General features: G+C 38.8%; 1 protein-coding gene across 2 annotated transcripts in view; it reads left to right on the forward strand.

Moving 5' to 3' along the window:
* LOC100743131 overlaps window positions 1-13,217 on the forward strand; it is an 83,175-nt gene extending 69,958 nt beyond the window's left edge. For both annotated transcript variants that reach the window (XM_033319090.1, XM_033319089.1), the window contains one exon: window positions 11,107-13,217. In XM_033319090.1, the coding sequence (XP_033174981.1) occupies window positions 11,107-11,568 (462 nt within the window). In that variant the 3' untranslated portion in view covers window positions 11,569-13,217. The remainder of the gene's footprint in view (window positions 1-11,106) is intronic.
* Window positions 13,218-15,873: the final 2,656 nt, after the last annotated feature.

Below are 15,873 nucleotides of genomic sequence, written 5' to 3' on the forward strand. Positions count from 1 at the left end.
GACTCTTCTTTCTTCCACGATCTTATCTTTTTCTCCGCGTGCTATTAAAATGGATTATTCCGTATAAATGATACTTCATCGTCTAAAATTCAGACCGCCCACCAAACTCGATAGCTACAATAGCTGTGACCGAAAGAAAAATGGTCCGTATCTTGCGATGCTTGTCACGCTGCCCAAACCAATTTCGTTTCTTTTTCTATTTCCCTCGAATGTTCGCTATTCGACCGGTCTCGCCGAGTAATTTCATGGACAAGCGCTTATAGCAGTAGCCGAGGAACAGGGAAATTGTGAGAAGGGAATGCGATCACGAAGCCAAAGATGCCGCTCTACGAACATCTGACGAAGGAAATTGAATTTTAAAGGTAGCGCGCTTGATAAAAATTGCCAACGAATCCAGGCGAGCAATATGAATTTACGAATGTAGTCTCGCGTGTCTCGTTATTTTCGCTTGCTAGACCGTGTCATTTAAATAGAAAAAAGTCACGCGAGAAAATTCTCGCAAAATGGTGGTATTCTTCGCACATTCGGTTAGCGCCCATCTATGTAGAATGGAATCGGTCTGTTAAAATTGTGCAGCGAACGTATATTCCCGTTCAGGAACACATACGTACGTTGATACTTTGGTCGAACTGTAACACGATATAATTATAAATATACAATATAAAATTAGTGATAATACATGAACGTTGGTAAAATTATTAATATAACGCGTGAATGCTATTAAAAAATATCCGAGTTAATGGAAAACCAATTAACGAGAACTAAACGAAGGATAATTATCGTTTGGAAACGAAGGTACGCACCGCATAAATTTTACCTTAACGATTTGATCGATTTGTAATATAGGAATGTTACTGCTTGTAAAATATACAGAGTGTCGTACATGTACATTTTGACTTTTCCACAGAATTATCTGGCAAGGTATTCGTTGTGATAAAAACTGCTTGAAGTAAAACTTACCGTGTTTCGAGCGAGACATCTCGTGATGGTCACGCATCTTATATAGATGAACGTGTCTTCCAGATTTCAAGATGACTTTGCTTTTTTTTTTTTAATAGAATTTATATCTTTTTACGCACACCATTCCATGCGTCTTTTAGTTCCCCACAAAAACGTATTAGGGTACTTGAGGGGATGATTTAACTTCAACGTTGTAAAACTTACGGTAGGAAGCAAGATAATACAGAGCTTCTGTGTTTCCTCTGCTTTTCATACGCTCAATTTGACGAAATTAAGATCGAAATATCTTTTAAATTAAACATTTGCAGATGCTTCTAGGCAAATCTGTCGGTCATCGTAAGACATCCTACTCGAAATATCTTTTACGATAACGAATACTTTGGAAGATAAACTAATTCGTTAAAAACACCTTGTAAAATTAACAGTCCTATGTTATACGAAATTTAAATTGTTCTTTTTAATACTGCATAAAAATCACTCGAATAGGCGTATAGTAGATTTTAAAATAAAATTTGAATCTCACTGACGAAGGATTAAATCGTGCTGAATCTTTCTATTTGGGGTTTCGTAACTAAATTACATTTTATAAAAAGACGATGGGACTTCGTATTTTCGAGCAGTAAGGTAGAACGGAACAAAGTCTGGTTTTCCAGAATTGCTGTTTTGTGTCCGTAATTTCTCGCGCTTCTCCTCTCCCTCCGTCGATTTCACTCGCGACAGAGCTGCGTCTATGAAAATAGTGAAAAATCGTTTCCATGTTGTATCCTTTTTTGTTTGCGTTGAAACGAAGCGACGAAAATTGGTAACAGAATTTCGTCGAAATTTTCCTTTGTTCGCCTGGAGCCCTTAACGTCGAAAACGAAGCTCGTTACGCTGAAGAGAAACGGTTTCGCTCGTTTTGGAATCGCGTAAACAAGGAACAAACGTGTTGCGCAAAATTCCTCGTGGTTGACAAAATGGTCGTAATTGGAAACGTACGCGGAACGCTTTAACCCGGAAGATCGTCAGAGATCGACGCTGAAACACGTTGAAATTTGCCAGGACGAATCCGTCGGCAGGAAATTTCTAATTAGACCATCGAAATAACGTGTCGCGACGCGAGATCGACCGGTTTCGCAATTAAGTTATTCACCTCGAAAGTAGTTCGATCACGAGCCAGCCAGACCGAACGTGTTTCGTCCTGCTGCCTGGTATTGTACGCTCTTGTCGTAGAGCGAAAACGGCTGTCGTCAAAGGTGTTGGAAAACCGCAGTCTCCGGAATATTGGCCCGAGCCAGCGAAACCTCGCCCGCGTGGTTAACGCTTTGAAAAGTTAGCTCCGCGAAGGAACCGTGTAAATTTGTTATCAACTGACGAATTGATAGCTTTGATAGTAAATCGACGAAAAATTCGCTGTTAATTTGATAGAATGCAGCATAGCTTTTGGATTTTTATCATTCCGAAATACATTGTCAAAATCTACATCCTAAATAGTAGTAGTAGTAGTAGTAGTTTTATTTATTATCGTTTATTTACTTGCTTGTCTTTTGCTATTGCAAAGTGTGCCATGTATTTTACATACACCTCGCATATTTTTCTAATTACTATTAACCTATTTATATGCATATTGTATGCATAAGACAGAGCAGCTAAGTAGGATCATTTAAATATCTGCATTATTTGTCGTATAGAAAGTCGTATAAAAAAGCTTCGGAGGAGGAAGTTGCACTGTTTGGAGGAATTTTTAGAAAATTCGAAATATCTCAAAATTAAGTGATCACGATGATAGGTCGTTGAATTTGTTCTTCTTTCTTTCCTTTTTTTCACGCTGCACGAAAATATCCAGAAATAAATGTGTACAGGGTTATTAACAAAGATATATCACAGCCATCGAGGTCTGGTAAAAGAATGATCATTAGAAAAAGCTATTTCCTGTGTTACATGCGCTCCTCGAAACAGTACAACTTTCTCCCGAGAAGTTATCTTTATACGGCAACAAGTAATGCAGATATTTTATCCGGTGATTTCATCTCGCTCGGCCGCTCTGTATTTATCGTGCTTGCCCTATATTTGTTTCCTGTCGTGTCTTCTTCCTCGCGTGATTATTTCCCTCACTTTACTCCCATCTAATATCTTCCTTTTTTTTTTCAGTATCTGCTTCATTCATGCGTAACGTGTACCCTTCTTCAGTCTCGTGTAAAGTATTCTCTTTAGATGTTTTCCAGGTTTCTCTACTTTCTTGCATCCCCTGCGTTACATTTTTCATTGTTTCGCATACTATTTCGCAAAATTGGCATCTTCTCTTTCGTTTCTCTTCCTAATAACATACCAAGTAATTACTAATTTCTGGCGGCGTGATTCGTGCTAATTGTGGCGGAAAATTTTGCACTCGTTTTCCATAGACGGCGCAATCTTTTCTTCGAACTTTCCTTGCTCAAGAAAGGAATGAAATTTTTCGAATGCATTCATGCACGAGTAGGTAGGAAATCGTTGATGAATTTGAAACGCGATCGAAGGGGATGCGCGTAACTCGTCGTCGAATTCTGCTTCGAGACTTCTTATTCATTTTCCATGGAACTCGATTCTTCTTCGAGCCTTCCTTCGTTAAAAAACGAATGGAGTTTTCCGATAGTATTCGTGATCAGCTCGGATATTAGATTGTAGTAAACTAGTTTGAAACACGACTTGAAGAGAATCGCGTGTAACGTAATTCATCGCATCCAAATCAATCGTTTTTGGTGTCTCTCTTCGAATCTTTCTCGAGAAGCAAATGAAATTTTTCAAGAGATAAATGGCAGATCGTAAACTAGCGAATGAGTGACACACGCTACGCGAATTCTTCTCCATTTACACGCCAAATTCGCTCAAAGAATTCCTTATTCTTGTCGCGTAGAACTCCATCGTTCTTGGAATACCTGAAATTTTTCAAAACCGCTTATCCATAGACGACGAAGAGATAGAAGATAGTAGACGACTTTGAAACACAGTCAAGAATGATCCATACAACGTAATTCGCTAGCAATTCGCTTAGAGAATTTCTTATTCGCCTTTGTATCTAGCTCGATCGTTCTTAAAGTTGTGAAACTTTTTCAAAACCGTTTATCCATAGACGACGAAGAGATAGAAGATAGTAGACGACTTTGAAACACAGTCAAGAATGATCCATACAACGTAATTCGCTAGCAATTCGCTTAGAGAATTTCTTATTCGCCTTTGTATCTAGCTCGATCGTTCTTAAAGTTGTGAAACTTTTTCAAAACCGTTTATCCATAGACGACGAAGAGATAGAAGATAGTAGACGACTTTGAAACACAGCCAAGAATGATCCATACAACGTAATTCGCTAGCAATTCGCTCAGAGAATTTTCTATTCACCTCAGATCGAGCTCGATCGTTCTTATAGCATCTGAAATTTTTCAGAACCGCTTATCCATAGACGACGAAGAGATAGAAGATAGTAGACGACTTTGAAACACGGTGAAGAACGATCCATAAACGTAATTCGCTAGCAACTCGCTCAGAGAATTTCTTCTTATTCGCCTTTGTATGTAACTCGATCGTTCTTAGACTGTTTCTTGAAATCTTTCTCGGAGGCGAATGAAATTCTGCAAAACCGCTTATCCATAGACGACGAAGAGATAGAAGATAGTAGACGAATTTGAAACATAGTCGAAAATGTTATGTGCATAACGTATACACGTACGGGCGAAGATTATTTTTGCCAGCACCACTACCACGCACCTGTCTCCCAGCCGATCGATCGACCATTAACGTCAAAGCCGACGCTAGAGGGGCGCCGAGGGAAACGAGGGTGACTAGGGTGCACTTTTGCGATCAAGTGTACCCGGCAAGTGGCAGAGGCGCTAGTCCGTCAGCCTGGGGCTATTACTTTGCATACATACAGGTAGCCTTCCATACACCGCTAGGCTTGGAAATCGATGAACTAAAATAAATACCTGCGACGAAAGCCACTCTCTCTTTGTCTACCAGTTTGCTGCCTGGCGTTTCTCCTACGTTTCCTCTGCCTCTTTTCGTTTAATCTCTATTTCTTCTATCAAACGTATATTTATATTCCTCGTACGTATACAGTGGACGAAGTCGACAGTGGCTCACGAAAGAATTCGAATACTCTTCGAATGTTTTTAACACTGTGTATTTTAACGAAATACATTTTCACATCTAATTAACGATCGTAACGAGACACGATTGTCCTGATAACATTGCAAATGAACCTGCAAACGTGTATACAAGTTACAGGATATTTATTGGAAACATACACTTCGCGAAGAACACCGAGGTGTTTCAACATTTCGATTGCACGTTGTATCAGGTCGTCTGAAAAGTTTCTTTCGTTTTATAAGAAAATAGTGGATGCACAACATTTTATCGAATTACGTATGATCCATTTTGTTTTATCAAGATAAAAATCACAACGTTCGACAGATTAGGTTTCACGTTTGTATAAAGATGCTTCGTTGTAAGAGACTTGTCGGTAAAAGAAACTTTTCGGACAATCTAATATTTAATAAGCCGCGATATCTATCTATCTAGAAAGATCATCTTTTAACTATAATTGTATAACGTTGAAGACTTTTGTTCGCCATGTATACTAGTTTTTCATTGAATGTAGTGTCGCAACGAGCGTCTTGTAACTTTTATATAGTACAATTTCGAAGTGGCTTCAGATCGTAGCGGTACAGTTACGAGACACGCGTCTCACTACGGTGTTAATGAAATTTCAAAAAGTTTCGTATAACGTATGTTATAAAATCATAAAAATTTTCTGTGGCAAATATTCCTGGAACTGACGTGTTCGTGATTTTCTTTCATCGTCTGGTCTTGCAATTTCCTCGATTCTTCACACAGCTAACAGATCAGCAGAATTGAACTAATCACGCCACGAGTTGCGAGTTGCTATTATTAATTCGAAAAGTTCATTTTAAAAACGACACTTATCAGCTCTTTTATTTTTCCAGAAAAACAAAACGACTCTCTACAGTGGCTAGAAAAATTATTTCCACGTGCCCTTATTTGAAGTTTTGAAGAGTTCTTTTTTTGTTTAGTAAATCCTTTTGTTAGCCACAGTTCGTTTTTACAGTACCAATAATTTGTAGTCGCGTGAAAATATTAGGAAATTTGATATTCTATTTGAACTTACGCTATTAAGCCAATTAATTAGTAATAAATGCCACAGTAAATATTAGGTTGTTCGAAAAGTGTGTTTCTTTTACAGACACGTCTTTTACAACGATGCATCTTTATACAAACATTTTTTTTTATTATTTGGAAGAATTTTACTAACAATTCTCATTGAGAATTATAAGTAAATTATTCTAGCGTTGTACTATAACGTGAACAATATGCGATTATCGTATGATTGATTCTAGCTGAATCTAATTTATACAAACGTGAAACCTAATCTGTCAAGCGTTGTGATTTTTACTTTGATAAAACAAAATGGATTATACGTAATTCGATAAAATAATATAAAACGGAAAATATTGTTCGTCCACTATTTTCTTATAAAACGAAAGAAACGTTTCGACAACGATATGGGAAAAATACTTTTGCATCCTATCGTGCCTATTTTATCTTCCAAATATTACAAGAGTATCACGATTCGAATGTTTTATCTAATAAATAAAATCGAATAATTTCTATAATATATTTTGCCATATTACGTGCATTCTATACGGTAGACATCGATCGCTTTCAATTTACTAAAAATGCGCAGAAATGCGCGATCTATTCGTAAAACCCGATACGCAACTCGCATGTGTTTGCCAATTCGTCGATGCTACTAATTCGATAAATTATCGTGAAATTTCTGGCCTCCAGCGCGGTTGCTCGACCGGAACGATGAATAACGGCGGCCGATTTACGGTCCGAGGCGGCGAACTGAAGGCAGACGAGTTTCCGTCACGAGGAAAAACAACGATAAACCGAATAGAGCGTGAAACACGGTCCATGCGTGCGTGAACCTTTCGACTGGTAACAGAATCGCCGCAACAGCCACGTAGACGCGCGCAACGACTCACAGAGAAAATGACTCGACGAATAAAAGAAAGACGTCTCTACGGACTAGCCATTTCACGATTCCATTGTAGTCGGTTGCAATTACGTGGCGAGGCGGCGCACGGTATAATTACGCGATAACCGGGCCAACAGGAACAGTAGTCTCGATTCAACGCCTCGTCTTTATCGACGACGGGATAATTTTTAGTCCGATGAAGCCGCGTCTGGCGGCTTAACGCTAGTTACGAAGTTAGCTCCATGGTAATTTCCAGTTTGCGGAATTCCTGTCCTTTGGCCAATGCTGAATTTCGTTTCCTCCGGCTTATTTCTCCATTATGAAGTAATTATGCGCGTTCTCTTCATTTTTCTATCCGTACAGCCGTTCACAGTGCAGGCAGCAACGTTGGATAAATTTAACAGCGTAAACGCGAGGACACTGCTTCGCGTTTTGCCTCGTCTCTCGTATATATTCACACTTTACCGACTGATAGCCGATTAATCGGCTTTCTGTCGCCAACTCTTACCGACCGATAGCCTATTAATCGGCTTTTTGTCACCGACATTATTTCACATTATTCGAGCAGTAATTCGTTATTTGGTTCTAAGGTACTTTGCTCAGTTGCGTCAGTCGCGTCGCTTCGTAAGCTCCCACAGTTTTATACCAATTTGAAAAACTTGCCGTTCGCGATGAACGAAAAGAATGGTATTGGAGAGTCTAAACCGAAACAGAGCTAGTGCTAGAGAGAATTTGCGCCTGAGTTACCAGTCAGACTAGTGATCAATAAGTGTTAATCAAATCGATGGAAATCGATGCGAAGATCTACTCGAGAGAAACAGAGAAATAAGAAAAGAGAGAGAGAGAGAGAGAGAGAGAGAGAGAGAGAGAGGTGAGAGAGAGAGAGGGCTTATTTCTCCATTATGAAGTAATTATGCGCGTTCTCTTCATTTTTCTATCCGTACAGCCGTTCACAGTGCAGGCAGCAACGTTGGATAAATTTAACAGCGTAAACGCGAGGACACTGCTTCGCGTTTTGCCTCGTCTCTCGTATATATTCACACTTTACCGACTGATAGCCGATTAATCGGCTTTCTGTCGCCAACTCTTACCGACCGATAGCCTATTAATCGGCTTTTTGTCACCGACATTATTTCACATTATTCGAGCAGTAATTCGTTATTTGGTTCTAAGGTACTTTGCTCAGTTGCGTCAGTCGCGTCGCTTCGTAAGCTCCCACAGTTTTATACCAATTTGAAAAACTTGCCGTTCGCGATGAACGAAAAGAATGGTATCGGAGAGTGTAAACCGAAACAGAGCCGGCGCCAGGAAGAATCCGCGCCTGAGTTGCCGGTCGGACGTGCGTATGCCGTTGAAACGCTAGCGGTCAGTAAAGCGTTAATCTCGATAAATTGAAGTTAAAATATCAAATTAATGGTTCTTAGGGATTAAGCAATAGGTTGTATTTTTTCGTGGAGAATGTCCAGCTGCATCGACCAACGTCGTAAAAAATACACGGTGCCATTGAAGAAACTAGAGTTTTAGTATCGAGACGCGTTGACATGCGAGAAAATACAAGATAGTGGAAAATAAAATTGCATCAGCCCGATCAGTGTCTTGAAACGCAACATGATTCGTTCAACACGTTTTTTCGATCAAAGCAATAAATAACATATTATCTGAGGTAGTATTTCTTATCGACTGACAGTGTATATAATAGAAGACGCGAGATATTTATTGGAAATATACGTTCGCGCAGGTGATGAAAACGTAGAAATCCTCAATTGTTGATTATACTGACAACACTGATAATAGGAAAGCTCACAAGCTACGGTTTCTACCTTTTCAACTTGCCAATATTTATCGTTAGTTAGGAAATTGTACAGGGAAGACTTTCAATTGTTTTTATCGGGTCGATTCCAATTTTTCCATCGGTTTTTCGGAACAGCTTACGTATAATTGGTATCGTGCAATTTGCAGTACGCACAGTCGCGCGAGAATAAACATTTCTGCGATAGGAAACTAACATTTTTACGATGGGAAATTAATTGAACAAGAAATACGGAGACACGGTAACATTTTCAGCGTGGCCTAACTTTCCGAGAGAATCTCTTCGATTTTCACTTACAAATGCTCACGATATAATTCCATCGATAACAAATTTGTCAGAATGACGCTGCAACGTTTAATGTAACACTGAATCAACGATCCTTGACGACAGTTGCGAAATATTTTAAACTCGAGCAGACTAAAACTTATATCCGCGCATAGAAACTAAATGCCGAACGAATAAACGGCGATTTAAATTGCGTAAAATGGTAGAATCGAAAAATTCAATTTGAAAAATCAATTTAAAGTTGATGGAAGATTTTTCAAAATGACGTGAATGGAATGAGATTGCTAGCTAGCCGAGTGAAAAAAAAAGATAGAAAGGACAAGGGATATTTTCAACGCTCGTCCAATGTCCTCGGTTATAATCGCGGACGTAATATATACGCGAGCGTGGTGATAATTCACCGCGTTGCTCGACAAAATATATCTGCCATAGCGTAGGTAACCGCAATCGTGCCGGATATGGCGTAAAAAATGCAATTTCCAATTTCTATCTCGCAACCTTGAACGGTGCGGTCTATCGCGATAAGCTGGCCGAAATGTTCCAAAGTTGCTCCGTGGAAACGATCTGGTCATCGGTGAGATTCTTGTAATCGACAGATGAAAACGACAGCGTCTTTCTTTTTCCCAATTCCGAGAAGAAAAATTCCAGCTGAAAAATTCACTCGTCTCGCGACATCGTTAAGTTTGCCACTGGAGGTGGTGACGCGGTAAATTCACAAACTTGGAGCGCTTCGAGGTGCAAAATCCGAGCGTGACGATATCGTAAACAACGCGCGTCAAAACGAAATCCATTCTCCGGCGTGAATAAATCATAGGATTATCAGCACGGATCCCACGTAAGTTACTGCCACTTCAGGCTGACTTTCGTGGTCTTACTTCAAGAAGAAAAGAGGGAAGATTCCGCTAAGAAAATGGAGATGCTGTTCCTAGCTTGTAAAACTCGACGGTTGCACCGGCTCTCGTCTATCGACCGCGTTTCGAGGACCGTGCAAGGAACTCGTTAACCGGAAATCGAAAGCAAGTTTGTTCGATTTTTACGGGAAACCGAGGGAGGAGAAACAGAGAACGAAGATATTCTACGAGTTTCGTTTAACGGTCTGCAATTGGATATGTTGCAACAAACGATTCTACGAATAACGAAAACGGTATTAACGAACAGTTACGATTATAATCTTACGATTACAATGAGAATATTGCAACGAACGCGAAAAAAGTGGATACTTTTTAAAACGATTGCATAGTTTGTAAATATCTCGGTGATTATTAATTTTTGATACTATATCGTATAACGTGTTCCTGAGTAAAATTTGATGCTTTGGTCGAATTCGCGGAGAAACGTCAGGCATTCGATTTAAAAGATTGATGGTGGCCATCGTCTGACGATAAAAAAAGCAAAGTAACAACAAATCGATTGCGGCACTGTACGTCCCCCAGGAAACAATGCAACTTTTGTTTGAAACATTTTTTTCTTGTTTCCACCAAAGCTGTACCATTAGCTTAACTTTTGATGAAAACGGCTCCGTATACAGCCGAAGACAAAAATAAATGGACAGGTATTTTTATCGCGTATTCTATTCGATTAATGTTGAAATTAATTATCTGTTGAAAACAAGCACAAAAGCGGTGCCTCGCGTCTTTCATACGATAAGTTTCACAAAGTAAAAGTTGAAACATCTATCAAACCAGTAACTTTTTGACGTAAGTAGCTCGATAATTTTTTATACAGAATCCTTTACGGAGCTGATCAATGTATTAAGAAATATATAATTCCATTTAAAGAACAAAAATTCGCCTTCGCCTTTGCGCGTCCATCTACAAAATAACAAATAACATGAGAATATGCCCCCCTTGAAGCCATTCGACTTTTATCCGAAACATTTTTCCATGTAATTAATAATAACGAAAATATCTCGCCTTAAACTCCTAGGTAACTCGCCCTTCATCTTTCATTTTTAAATTTCATCTCAATCCACTTATATTTCTCTCCTCGATTGTACACGCATCGAAGCAAATATTTGTAAATTGAACGCTTCGATCCGTAGCTCTCCTGGCGGCTGGCGGGCATAATTCAGACGTCGAGGTATCTGCAAGCGATGAAAATTCTGAACGGTACCGCGGCCACGGAACAGGCAACGCCGCAGTTGGAAGAATGCGTGAAGCGACAGCTGGCGACTTCCGGTGCACGAACCGGTTCCCGCGAGGTCGCGGAACAGGTGGTCAACCAGCTGGAAAGAACTCTGTACGACTTTCCGTGTCTACGGGGATGCGTAGAGGTGAAGAACTACGCCGATGCTTGTTCCAGTTTGGCCTGGGCCTGTCTGGCGCGTGTCACGCCTTTGGTCCTCGACGTGGCTCAAGCTTTGGAATTCAGACGAGAGATTCATCTGAGGCATCACGCCTCTCCGGATCCGAATGGTACGAGAATTAAGACAGTTTTGTGGCCCGGTTTGAGGGAAGGCTGTCAAGGACCCTGCCTTCACAAGGCGGTCGTTCTTACTTCTTAACATTAACACGTTTTTACCAGTATGTCGATTTCGGCTGACTTTTCCAGTCACGCGAATCGCCTTACTTTAAATCGAGATATACGTAAAATACGTAAGTATACTGGCCATAAGTATTACGTACTTATTACAATTATTATGCAAAACTTTAACGAATTTTATTTTATTCGATATTTTATATTATAAAGCATAAAGTATGATGATAAAGAATGAATTATTTATAATGAAAGAGCGGAAGGCATTCGATCTAAGGTACCCAATATCGCCAAGTGTCAAAATACTTACGCCCATTAAGAAGTCTAACTTCTGCTGTGAGACACATGCGGTTGCGACTAGATGGTTATGCAAATGCGATATTGTTACTTATGTGTGATAAATATCAACTGGATTGCATGACTAGATCGCGTATTAATCCATTGAAAACCAGGTACAGTGAAATAGTACACGGTATATAGAAGTTGAAGAACAAAATAAATACGAAGTAACTACGTTCAAGATGCAGAAAATGTAATGTCCAAATTAACGTTAAAAAAAGACAGAAGAAAGGTGCAAATGCGATACTATGGTCAATTATCATTGTCACCTTTATATAAAGTGGTCTCAAAATGTATCCGCACACCGTTCTATATATCGTAACATTTATCTATGTAGTAAAATTCATTGAGTTCAAGTGTATTATATCGTATTAACGTTGGTTCTTAATGGATTACAGTATGTTAGGCATATAGCGTCGTATAAGCAACGTCCTTTGAGATACGTGCGGTTAAGGAATTCTCGCTGGGAAATTCAATTGAAAACGCGTAAACTTCTACGATGCTGCTTCGAATCGAAAGAAAAAGAAGTTGATTTTTAAGTGGAAAGATAAAGTAAAATATGATAAATAGATAAACGGATAGAATCAGAAAGTAAGTTAGAGTCGTGGAGATCATGAAGAGGAAATGCAGACGATGTGGAGTGGGATGTACGCCACTGGCTGCTCCAATTTCCACGCGTGCCTCGTCGCAGTCTTGAATTTCCCAAGGGGAACTGGAATTACATTTATACTCCGTCTTATGTAACAGAAACGCGTCGCACTCTTTACCCTCTAGCGAGATAGGGTTTTAGCGTTAGCGGCGTGATGAGATTCTTTAATGCCACACGATCTCGCGCACGGTGCTCTCGTTGCTAAACAAGTCACAGTTGTTTGCACGATCGAAGATTCTTCGCGGGGATTTTGCAAATAGAAACGAATACCAATTACTTACGCGCGTTTTGATCTTTTTAACGCTATTCGATCTATTAGAGACGAATGATTTATTAAAGATATTGCAAACCCAATATTTCATTTGCGATTTCCTTTTAGTCCGTTCACATTAATAAAGTCACATTAATCTTTCACATTGTAATTATAAAAAAGAATTTACTTAATATCTTTTTCGTTACTATTTCTTCTTTTATCTAGATTCCGCGATTATACGCGTTTTAAAGAAATTGAACTACTATATAGCATTATGATAAATTAGTTTTTCTTTTTGTGCCTTCGATTTGCGTAATAGCGTCTGTAATGTATATATTATTCTAATACGTTGTTTGTACCTTGATAAAAACAATAACTTACTTTATATTACGTTACTTACGGTTTCTAATAAATTGTTAATTAACGTTGTATTTACACAACTTTTGGACATTTCTTTATTGCTTGCCCTTAATGGATTAACTGCTACCAACCTTTTTCAATAGCGACTTCAATTGATTAAAATGGAGAATCTACTACCGAATAATGCATCGAGAGCAAAAATGGATTAACTTCGATGTTCAACAAACTGAATAATTTTCTGTGTAAATTACAATCCGAATATATTTGAGTACTAATGCAAACAACGCAGTTTGTTCCGACGACTTATTTATTTACAAATTTCTTTACAAATTGTTTAAAATGTCGCCCTAACTAACTAAATCACTAACAGATTCTTGCCCGGCGAATCTTATCTCATTCTCCACGACCTACATCTCATATCCCACATTCCATATCATGCATCCCACAACCATTCTCCATACCCAATAAGGTAAGTACACTCATAAGTTGAAACTTTCCATGCTATTATACACACTTATCCTGTATCATGCATTCACTATCCCATATGCATTATCCCAAACCCATTTCATAATTCACATTTCTATTCCATATTCCATACTTCATACATCTTATCTCACATCCTATATCATGCATCCTGCAACCAATACTTCATTCTCCATGCCCAATAAGGTAAGTACACTCATAAGTTGAAACTTTCCATGCTATTATACACACTTATCCTGTATCATGTATTCACTATCCCATATGCGTTATCCCAAACCCATTCCATAATTCACATTTCTATTCCATATTCCATACTTCATACATCTTATCTCACATCCTATATCATGCATCCTGCAACCAATACTTCATTCTCCATGCCCAATAAGGTAAGTACACTCATAAGTTGAAACTTTCCATGCTATTATACACACTTATCCTGTATCATGTATTCACTATCCCATATGCGTTATCCCAAACCCATTCCATAATTCACATTTCTATTCCATATTCCATACTTCATACATCTTATCTCACATCCTATATCATGCATCCTGCAACCAATACTTCATTCTCCATGCCCAATAAGGTAAGTACACTCATAAGTTGAAACTTTCCATGCTATTATACACACTTATCCTGTATCATGTATTCACTATCCCATATGCGTTATCCCAAACCCATTCCATAATTCACATTTCTATTCCATATTCCATACTTCATACATCTTATCTCACATCCTATATCATGCATCCTGCAACCAATACTTCATTCTCCATGCCCAATAAGGTAAGTACACTCATAAGTTGAAACTTTCCATGCTATTATACACACTTATCCTGTATCATGTATTCACTATCCCATATGCGTTATCCCAAACCCATTCCATAATTCACATTTCTATTCCATATTCCATACTTCATACATCTTATCTCACATCCTATATCATACATCCTGTAACCAATACTTCATCTTTCATACTTAATAAGGTAAGTACATTCATAAGTAGCAACTTATCATGATATACGTACATTTCTATACCCTACATCCAACATCGTATCGTTTTCCACAAAGAAAAGTTATCCCCACAAAATGAAATTGAGTTCCTGCGAATTATCCACAAAACGCAATTCATTTCCCACAAATTTCTCAGAAATCCCACAAGAAATTGACACTTCCCGCGAGCGAAATTCGCCAGCCCGCGAAATGAAGTTCGTTGCCCACAATTTCCCACAAAAGCCCATAAAAAATTGACACTTCCCACAAACGAAATTCGTCATGCCACAGTTAGGTGTCGCGGTGTTAATGAAATTTCAAAACGTTTCCTATAAAACGTTCGATATACATATTCATAAAAATTTGTATGCTAAGTGTTCGAATATCTTTATGAACTACTCTACGAGTATGTTTCAATTCAAAACTTAAACTCACATCCAGAAGAAACGCGGCTTTGTCGATGTCGTCGATGCGTCCATGAATAATTGCACTTCGTGCAAAAATATCTGTCGTGCACTTCAACATCGAGTCGTGTTGCACGGTTACTTCCACCTAGAATCAGAAGTTACCAGGAAACTGTCCGTAAAACTTTTCTCGCGTCAGATGCTCCACCTTCGAAAGAAACCCTGCCCTGGGGTATCGCTGAGATTTTGTATTAGACGAGGAATAGTAGCCACAGATGCTTTGGAAATATCGATGTATCAAGTCGGTAGCAGGCAGCCACACGGCGAAACTTGTCGGTTCTTGAACTTTCGAATTCTTTACACGAGCGCGCTGCGATATCTTCCCCCTCGTCGTTGATATAATGCGGAGAAAACTCGAGGAAAAATGTCTCTCTTGCGATCCTCTTCGCGTAGGGCAGTCCATTTTTTTTGCGAGGGTAATCAGATCATATAAGCGCTTTAAATCTCGCGATAAATCATTTCGTGAGTGGAGCTATACGTCGAGCATAGTAATTCTGGGCGTAGTTAATCCATTAGAAACCGCATAGCGAAGTAAGTGTAAAAATTACGTATACGGAATATTATTGAAGAATGTACAAAAGTACAGAGCTATGCAAATCTATACAACGATCAATTTTTGGAACATTTGAATATACGTATAATAATGTGGATCCTTTGTAAAGACGATTGAAAAATAGAGATTGTAAATGCAAGGAATTGTTGCATTTTTATACTCCCAAACTTTTGGTATTATTTTTTATCCAATAAATTCATCGAAAATCGGATAGCGTGAGTTTGGATAGTCAAACTTGT

This window comes from Bombus impatiens, unplaced genomic scaffold, assembly GCF_000188095.3.
Source record: "Bombus impatiens unplaced genomic scaffold, BIMP_2.2 scf_0135, whole genome shotgun sequence".
NCBI lineage: Eukaryota > Metazoa > Arthropoda > Insecta > Hymenoptera > Apidae > Bombus > Bombus impatiens.